Raw genomic sequence first — 9,366 nt, forward strand, 5'->3', positions numbered from 1 at the left:
GGTCTTGATGTCGTTGAGCAGAGAAGCCACCGAAGGTTGCGCGTTGTCAAAGATCGCAGCATTCCGGTGCTTCCAGATCTATCACGCCGTGAGCATGATTATCGACGAAGTACCCTTGCGCAACTGGCGGGGAGCTAACTGAAATTTGATTTTGTGCATTCCATACAATGGTAACCATGACTCCATGAGAAGCTTGACAATAAGGTTGGTAGTTAGGATATACTGGTAGCTATCTAGGGAAAGACTTTCATGGCTCGTAGACGAGATGGCAGATCGACTTCCAAGAGCTCGGACGGAGAAGTTGAGTGATGTTTCACGTGTGCATCTTTGGTCTCCAAGTCAAGGATGATGAGCAGACTACGGCGAGGATAATATATGTAATTTATACTAAGCTGACGGTGTTGCTCCCATCGGCGGGGCACTTGATGAACTCAACAGCCCAACCGGGACGGCTGTCAGGTTTCAGCAACGATCGCAGCTTCTCCTCCATGTCGATCACCACCGCCTCCGGCGCCCAATCTCCGCCGGGGAGTTGATACCACACTGATATCTTGAACCCGTGAGCAGCCAACAAGATTAGCAGCTTCTGTCGTCTGTCTTGCGAGTAGTAGGACCCTAGGTGGAGCCATCGCGTGAAAAAAAGGCGTCCGGGAGCTTTATCGTTCCGTGCTCCGTCGTGCAGACATTGTAGAAAGCGATCTCCCTGTTAGTGTACATGTACATCTGTCAGTTAGGTTGTTTATATTGTGTAACAATACCTAGCTTTAGATAGATACTAAGAGCATCTCCAGTCGCGTCCCCCAAACCGTCCCCCAAAGGGATTTGGGGCGCGCCGGACAGAAAAAGCATTCCAGCCGCGTCCCCCAAAGCCCTTTTTTGTCCGGCGCGCCCCCATTCGGTGTCCGGCGCCCCGAGCCCGTCCCCGTCCCACAGGGGACGCTCCGGGGACGCCGGACACAACGAAATGAGAGGCGAGGAGGCACGGGGCCGACGCGTCAGCGGCACAATAAATTTTTAACCTAACCGTCGCCTACCTCGCGACGAAAGTTATTGGCGGTGCGGTTCCCGCAGCGACGCAGCGACGGTGCAGTTCCCGCAGCGACGCAGCGACGGTGCAGTTCCCGCAGCGACGCGTCCCGTCGCGCCTAGCTCTGCGTGCCGGCGTTAATGAGCGCCACCGCTCCTCCGCCTCCCTCCGGCCTATAAAAAGGGGCGCCTCTCATCGTCCCTCTCACACACAAACCCTAGCGCCTCTCTCCCAAACCCTAGCCGCCACCATCTCTCAACAAGACTCGACGCTATGTCTGGTAGAGGCGGAGGCCGACCTCGCGGCCGCGGCCGTGGTCGTGGTCGTGGTCGTGGCCGCGGCATAGCTGAACGCTCGCCGTCGCCTTCCACGCCGCCGGCTTCATCATCGTCGGAGATGGACGTGGAGCCGGACGTCCTGTTCGAGTTCGTCCACGTCCTCAAGGGCGACCCGCGCGGCATCCAGAGGCTGCCGGACTCCTTCGCCGAGTACGTCGGCGGCGTACGCCCGCGCACGATGCATCTGCGGGAGCATTCGTGCGGCTACTGCCGGTGGATCGTCAAGGCGATCTACGACGCGCGCGGCAAGATGTACCTCAACATCGGCTGGGAGAAGTTCGCGCGCCACCACAGCCTCCAAGCCGGCTTCATCCTCGTGTTCTCCTACTTCGGCAACAGGGACATGAAAGTCAAGGTCTTCGACGAGAGGCGCTGCCTCCGGGACTACCACGTCGACAGGGACTCCCACGACGACAGCACCGACGAGGAGGACGACTGAATGAGTGTTGTTTCTTCGCAGCGAATACGTGCACGGAGGTTTCTGCCTGTTCGCTTCATCGGTAGAACCAACAAGGGCACCATCCTCCCGCTGGATTTTCCAGTTTAGGTGACTGGGTGTGCCCTCGAGTGTTCTTTCTTAGCAGCGAACACAGGAAACCTTCGATGCACGGCCTAGTTAGGTTTAGTTTCTTTGCAAAATTTTATATTTGTGTCCACGACGGTTCAAACTATGTATTAGTTTGTGGAAAACCACGTTCCCAATTATGTTTTCGTGTAAACCACGTTCCAAATTATGTATTAGTTTGTGGAAATTGAAATAAAAAGCCAAAAAAAAGTAATTTAAATGTTTGGGGGAGGCGTTTGGGGGATGCGGCTGGGGAGCGACGTCCCCCAAACGCGGCACGAACAAAACACGTCCCCCAAACGCTCAATCCGGCGCGGTTTGGGGGACGCTTTGGGGGACGCGACTGGAGATGCTCTAACTCAGCCCAAGGCCCAATCCTACGTCGGTTGTTACGTATGGATATGCGCTGCTATGAGGCTATATATGCCTGCACCATCGATCAATACAATTGAGCATTGTTGCATCGCCTATCTCTCTCTAAAACCCTAGCTTAGGCTCTTACATGGTATCAGATTTCTGAGATCCAATCTTCCGCTGCCTCTCTCCTCCCACGCCGCCGCCATGAGCGATTTCTTCGACAGCTCGTCTGACTCCGACGACGGTTCCGTCGAGAATTTCGGCATCCCCGTTGCAACACAGCCCCTCCCCACGCCCCAGCTCCAGGCCCTGCGCATCCGCGACCACGTCCTCGTCACTCTCGATTACGAGAAGGACAACTACGGAATTTGGCGCCGCCAGTTCGTCACCGCCCTCTCCAAGTTCGGCCTCTGGGACCACATCGACGGCACCCCCGCTCAAGGCTCCTCCGACTGGGTGCTCAACGACTTCGCCATCGTCTCCTGGTTCGACGCCACCGTCACCCCCTCCACCTTGGCGATCGTCGAGACCCGGGCCGTCTCCGCCTTCAACCTGTGGCGCTCCCTCCGCGCCGTCTTCCGCGACAACCGCGATACTCGCGCGACCTTCCTTCGCGATGAGTTCCACGGCTTCAACCAGGGCGATCTCTCTGTCGTCGACTACACCTCGCAGATGAAGCACATGGCCGACACACTGGGAGACCTTGGCTCTCGCGTCAAGGACCGCGAGCTCGTCCACAACGTTCTGCGCGGCCTCGACCAGCGCCTTCAGCACGCCGTTCCCCACATGACGCGCGGCCGCCTCCCCTCCTTCATCCAGCTCCGGTCCTTTCTCCTGCTTGAAGAGAAGCGCCTCAGCCGCCAAGCGCGCGTCGTCGCTCACAACGCCCTCCTCGCGCAGGCATACCAGGCCGCTGGTGCTCCTGTCCCGGCCCACATCGCCCAGGCGTTTCACGCCGCCGGCGCTCCCGTGCCTGCGTTTTCTCCAACGCCGCCAGCGCCCGCATCCTTCAGCCCCTCCGCGCTCGGCCTCTACGGCGCTGGCGCCTCTCATGCTGGTGCGTCCTCCTCCGGCGCCCCCGCTGGCACCGGGAAGAAGAAGCGCAAGAAGAACCCTGCCCCTGCAGGCCCTGTGCCCTACGCCGCGGCTCCCAACTCCGGCAGTCAAAACCCAGGGTACCGCCCGCCCGCGCCGCGTCCCACAGCCCCGACCATGGCAGGCACGTTCCAGGCCTGGTCCGCGCCTGGAGTCCTTGGCCCTCGTCCTCAACCTCCACCGGCTCCACGCGCGCTCACCGCCAACACTGCACCTACCGGTCAAGCTGCGCCGAGCTGGGATCAAGCCGCCCTGATCGCGGCACTCAACCAGATGACGCTCCAAGCCAGCGCCGATCACGGCGGCCAAGCTCAGCAGGGCAACGAGTGGGTCTTCGACAGCGGTGCCTCCTCCCACATGAGTTCCGGCTCCGGTATAACTTCTCTCCCTCTCCCTCCAAATTTCCCCACGCAGATCATTGTCGGCAATGGCTCTGTCCTTCCTATTGTTGGCTCTGGTTCTGCTCACCTATCCACCGCTGCTCGTTCTCTCATTCTTCGCAACATTCTTCTTTGTCCTCAACTCATCAAAAACCTAGTCTCTGTTCGTGCTTTTACACGTGACAATTTTGTTTCAATTGAATTTGACCCCTTTGGCTTCTCTATCAAGGATTTGGCTACGGGACGGGTCCTCCACCGATGTGATTCCACTGGCGATCTATACCCCTTCGTTCCGCCTCTCCACTGCCTGCACGCCTCCGTTTCGGCATCCCTCTGGCATGAACGACTGGGACATCCTAGTGCTGAAGCTCTCAAGATGGCCTCCAAGTTTTTCGATTTCAATTGTAATAAAAATTCACATGTTCATTGTGACTCATGTCAATTAGGCAAGCACACTAGGTTACCTTTTGCTTCTTCCACCACCACCACATCTTCCCCGTTTGAACTTTGTCATTGCGATTTATGGACTAGTCCTGTTTTGAGCATCTCGGGTTATCAATACTATCTCGTTATTCTTGACGATTTTACTCATTTTGTATGGACTTTCCCCATTAGACAAAAGTCAGAGGTTCACAACCTTCTCGCCCTCTTCTACAAATATGTTCATACACAATTCTCTCGTCCCATTAAGGCCTTCCAAACCGACAATGGACGCGAATTTGATAACACCGCCAACCGAGCTCTCTTCGACTCCAATGGCACCCTCTTCCGTCTCACGTGTCCATACACATCACAACAAAACGGAAAGGCAGAGCGCATCCTTCGCACTCTCAACAATGGCGTCCGCACCATTCTCCTCCATGCGTCCATGCCACCCAAGTGGTGGGCCGAAGCGCTCTCCACCTCCACCTACCTTCTCAACCGTCGTCCCTGCAAACCTAAGCTTCTCACCACCCCATACGAGCTGCTCCATGGCTCTGCACCGGACTATAGTCATCTTCGGGTTTTTGGCTGCCTCTGCTACCCAAACCTAGCCGCCACAGCCCCCCCACAAACTCGCCCCTAGATCTGTTGCGTGTATCTTTCTCGGTTATCCCGACGGCAGGAAAGGGTACCGCTGCTATGATCCCATCTCACGGCGCATTATTTTCTCTCGTCACGTGACATTCGTTGAGTCAGTTTTCCCGTTCCGATCCTCGCTCTCCGAAACCGATCCGATCGATCGCTCGCACGACGACGATCCACCACCAGCGACTCACGTCGATCCCGCTGCATGGCCGGTCGCGCATCCACCCACAGGCTCATCGCCACCTGGCACGCCAGTCAGCCCATCGGGCCGCGCTTCCTCCGCGGCCCATGACCCGTCTCCGGTACCCTCACCAAGCCGCAGCCCACCAGTCGATTCTGCTGCTAGCTCGGCTTCGTCGATCTCCTCCTCGCCATCACCTGCACCCACAAATCAGCATCAGATGGTCACACGCGCCAAACTTGGAATTCGCAAACCAAATGCCAAATATGCTTCCATCGCGACGACCTCTGTCTCTCCGATTCCTACTTCCGTTCGTGAAGCTCTTCGGGATCCCCATTGGCGCGCGGCTATGAACGACGAGATCGCTGCCATCACTTCCAACAACACCTGGACTCTCGTTCCACGGCCTCCTCAAACTAATGTGGTCACAGGTAAATGAGTTTTCAGGCACAAGCACCGGGCAGATGGCTCCCTCGAGCGGTACAAGGCCCGCTGGGTCGTTCGTGGCTTCGCTCAACGCCCCGGCATCGATTTCGGCGAAACATTCTCGCCGGTGGTCAAACCGGCGACCATACGCACGGTCCTCTCCCTGGCGTGTTCACGCAACTGGCCGGTGCACCAGTTAGACGTGAAAAACGCCTTCCTCCATGGCGTACTTGAGGAGCAGGTGTACTGCTATCAGCCCACCGGATTCGTCGACTCGCTCCACCGTGATCACGTCTGCAAGCTCGCCAAGTCTCTCTACGGACTCAAGCAAGCACCACGCGCGTGGTTCAAGCGCTTCGCCGCCTTCGCCATCACCATCGGCTTCGTCGCTTCCCGCTCCGACGCCTCACTCTTCATCCTGAAGCAAGGCTCGGACGTCACGTACTTGCTCCTGTACGTTGACGACATCGTGCTGTCGGCCTCTACATCGCCCCTGCTCCACGCCATCATCGCCAAGCTCAAGTCTGAGTTCGCTATGAAGGATATGGGACCATTGCACTACTTCCTCGGCATTCAAGTGCGACGCACCCCGCGTGGATTCTTTCTCAGTCAAGCACAATACGCTGATGAGATCCTTCAGCGTGCCGGCATGACGAACTGCACCGCCGTCTCGACCCCCATGGACACCAACTCCAAGGTAGCTGCCGATGCTGGCTCCCCTGTTGCTGATCCTTCTGAGTACCGAAGTCTCGCCGGCGCCCTGCAGTATTTGACGATGACTCGTCCGGACCTAGCTTATGCCGTGCAACAGATCTGCCAGCATATGCATGATCCTCGCGACGGTCATCTCGCCATCGTCAAAAGGATTCTGCGGTACGTTCGCGGGACTGCGTCTTTCGGGCTTCTTCTCGCTACAACACCATCGACTGACATTGTCGCCTACTCGGACGCCGATTGGGCGGGCTGCCCAGACACACGCCGATCAACATCTGGCTACTGTGTTTATCTCGATCGGCGGGGCTCTTGTTAGTTGGTCATCCAAGCGCCAAGCCACTGTCTCGCGATCCAGCGCCGAAGCGGAATATCGCGCCGTTGCAAATGCTGTCGCCGACTGCGTTTGGCTTCGTCAGCTACTTGGTGAGCTCAGCTGTCCTGTCTCCAAGGCTACTGTTGTTTTCTGCGACAACGTCTCCGCTGTGTACATGTCAACCAATCCAGTTCATCACAGACGAACCAAGCACATTGAGTTAGACATTCACTTCGTGCGAGAGAAGGTTGCACTCGGAGAACTTCGAGTCGTCCACATTCCAACTACCCAACAGCTCGCTGATGTTATGACAAAAGGATTGCCTGCAGCTTCTTTTCAATCATTCAGATCCAGTCTTTGCGTTCTTCCGGTTGAAGATCTTGAGACTGCGGCGGGGTGTTAGTGTACATGTACATCTGTCAGTTAGGTTGTTTATATTGTGTAACAATACCTAGCTCTAGATAGATACTAACTCAGCCCAAGGCCCAATCCTACGTCGGTTGTTACGTATGGATATGCGCTGCTATGAGGCTATATATGCCTGCACCATCGATCAATACAATTGAGCATTGTTGCATCGCCTATCTCTCTCTAAAACCCTAGCTTAGGCTCTTACACTCCCCACGGTGGCGCATCAGCCAGTGGATGGCACCGCCCTGGAGAACGATGGCGCGGCGGCGTATTTCTTTCCAATACTGCCAAAAGAAACCATAGTTGGTGTGGCTCATGACAGCAGGTGCGGAAGTGCCACACGTGTACGTGGCGGTCTGCACCAGTCTGCTGCTCGTATTGCTGCTGCTATCAGGCTCAGGCATGGTGACGATGTAGGGCATGAATAGCAGGAATGAGCAGCCGATGCCGTCCGCAGCGGTGAGCAGGACACACCTATATATCAAAGCATCTGGTCTGATACGGCCGGATGCCTGGTGGGTTAGAGAGGAAAGTGCGGCGGCCGGTGATTGGGTCGTACACGCACAGGTTATCGAGTATGCTGCTCGCATGGCGACGGCGGAGGAGGACGAGGCCAGCACGAGATACCACGGGGCAGTAGTTGCCAAAGAGGCCATTCGCGGAGCGCGACATGTAGGGAAACATATGGTCCTCGAAAAACGATAGGGCGGCGGGCGTGGCCGGGTGGACCAAAGACATGTGTGCCGACGGATCGTCCTCCTCGTCGTGGGTGCTGTCATAAGCGACGAGGATGCACGACGGCACAACCCCTCCTCGTTGGGTGACACGGCGGATGAAGGACGAACCGAGGATTTCGCGGCGAGGAGCTTGCAGGCGGCGGCACAACGGAAGAGCAGAGTGCAGAAGTCGCACAGATCTCGAGCAGGATGTCCACCGGGAGCGTCGGCTCGGCCGCCGCCGGTGCCCCCGGCGTGCATGGCTCTTCTCGTCGGCGTTTCCACGTCGCCATTGTGTTTAGTTAGAGGGAAGACGACTTTATTGATTGATCTACGAAGGAGACGGAGTTGAGCTGTCGGCTGTCGTATGTAGTAGAGGTATATACACGAAAAAGAAAGAAAATTGTTTATCCATGCATGCAGCAAAACTAGAGAAAAGCAGGACTTCCCAAACGCGCGCCCCTTGATAAAACTAATAAGAAAAACGGTGGTTTCAAGAAAATAAAGTACGTATTCCCTCGCGTGGCATTGCAATACTAGTGTGGTTTTGTTGCTGCCAAACAAAGTTTTTCATTCACAAATTGGACACCTCACTAGCCCGTTCTCGTTGCACTCCGTGCACGTCCTGAACGCGCCTGTGCCAGAGCAGTCGAAGCACGGCAAGAAACGCAGGCCTCCGCAGCCATGGCAAGACTCCGCCACGAAGGCCGCCTCGCAGTCCACCAGCGCCTCGCCGAGACCCCCTGACTCATGCATGCGGCGGACCTCCTCGGCTCCCCCCAAATGCCTGCCGTCGACGAACACTTGCGGGAGCCCTGGCGTGGCGAGGGCGCCGCTGATGCCGAGCGCGTCGCGCAGCTCGTGCTTGTACCCGGCGTGCATCGACAGGTCGCGCTCGTCAACGCGCACGCCGTAGCCGGAGAGTATGGTGGCCGCGTCGCAGCAGTCCTCGTACGTCTTCCGGATGCCGCGGATGCTCGTCAGGTACACGACGACCCGTCCGCGGGCCTTGTTTGCCGACTTGCCGTCGTCGATCATCCTTTGCTGGATTTCCGAAGGAGGTGGCGCGACCGGGTCCCGGGACGCCGACAGGACGTCGAACTCCGGCGATCCGGCAGCCGACACGCCGCCGTCGTCGAGCCGTTGCATGAGCTCCCGCGGGTAGATCTCCACGTGGTCGCGCGCCGGCGTCGCTCGCCTCTGCCGCTTCTTCGCTGGCTCCTCCACCATCGGCGGCGACGATGCTGGGAAGCACCGCTTGCGCTTGGACCGGCACCTCCCCGCCGCGCCGCCACCGGTCTCCTTCTCCCCTCCGCCGAGAGAAACCGCACCTCCGCGGCTAATCTGGCGCCTCCGCGGCTGATTCGGCGCCTGCACCCGGCATCCAGCAGGCCTCCTGGAGCACCTCCGCGGCTGATCCGGCGCCTGCACCCAGCATTCTGCGTCGATGGACACTGTGCAACCCATGATTGATTCACCACCGCCGCCGTTCCACACCGAGGAGGAGGAGGAGGAGGAGGAGGAGAAAACGGCAAAGGAAAGGGGGCCCGTGTGTGTGTGAAACTACCGTTTGAGCCTTAACTGGGTATAAAAGCAGGGCTCTTTGAGCTTCGCTTTTCAAATGGTATGAAGTTCGTTGCGCGCGGCGAGCGGAAAGGAAGGAAGGAGCAACGGGAAGGAGGACGCGGTGGACAGATTGTTACGGGGAGGCGATTGGTTTAATTTTCGAGCAAGAATCGGTTTCGGTTGTGTACTAATTAATTAATAATTAATTA

The 9,366-nt window shown here is 57.5% G+C and overlaps 2 protein-coding genes across 2 annotated transcripts; one reads left to right on the plus strand and one right to left on the minus strand.

The window, feature by feature from the left end:
- Window positions 1-2,491: 2,491 nt before the first annotated feature.
- On the plus strand, window positions 2,492-6,867 carry LOC139839199 (uncharacterized). Its single transcript, XM_071829248.1, has 3 exons — window positions 2,492-4,149; window positions 5,459-6,310; window positions 6,468-6,867. The coding sequence occupies exons 1-3, from the start codon at window positions 2,492-2,494 to the stop codon at window positions 6,865-6,867; spliced, it is 2,910 nt and encodes a 969-aa protein (XP_071685349.1).
- A 1,247-nt stretch (window positions 6,868-8,114) lies between these two features.
- Window positions 8,115-9,110, minus strand: LOC127348790 (uncharacterized). The gene has a single exon (XM_051374694.2). It carries the CDS (start codon window positions 9,056-9,058, stop codon window positions 8,162-8,164), a length of 897 nt encoding a protein of 298 aa, XP_051230654.1. The 5' UTR covers window positions 9,059-9,110; the 3' UTR covers window positions 8,115-8,161.
- Between the last annotated feature and the right edge of the window lie 256 nt (window positions 9,111-9,366).

Source organism: Lolium perenne, chromosome 4 (assembly GCF_019359855.2).
Source record: "Lolium perenne isolate Kyuss_39 chromosome 4, Kyuss_2.0, whole genome shotgun sequence".
In the NCBI taxonomy this organism is placed as follows: Eukaryota; Viridiplantae; Streptophyta; class Magnoliopsida; order Poales; family Poaceae; genus Lolium; species Lolium perenne.

Coding starts and splice junctions, on each gene's coding strand:
- LOC127348790 (XM_051374694.2), bottom strand. CDS start 9,058: ATGGGTTGCACAGTGTCCATCGACGCAGAATGCTGGGTGCAGGCGCCG.
- LOC139839199 (XM_071829248.1), top strand. CDS start 2,492: ATGAGCGATTTCTTCGACAGCTCGTCTGACTCCGACGACGGTTCCGTC. Junction 4,150..5,458: donor GCTCTCAAGATGGCCTCCAA/GTTTTTCGATTT, acceptor ATGAGTTTTCAG/GCACAAGCACCGGGCAGATG. Junction 6,311..6,467: donor ATCGTCAAAAGGATTCTGCG/GTACGTTCGCGG, acceptor GGCTCTTGTTAG/TTGGTCATCCAAGCGCCAAG.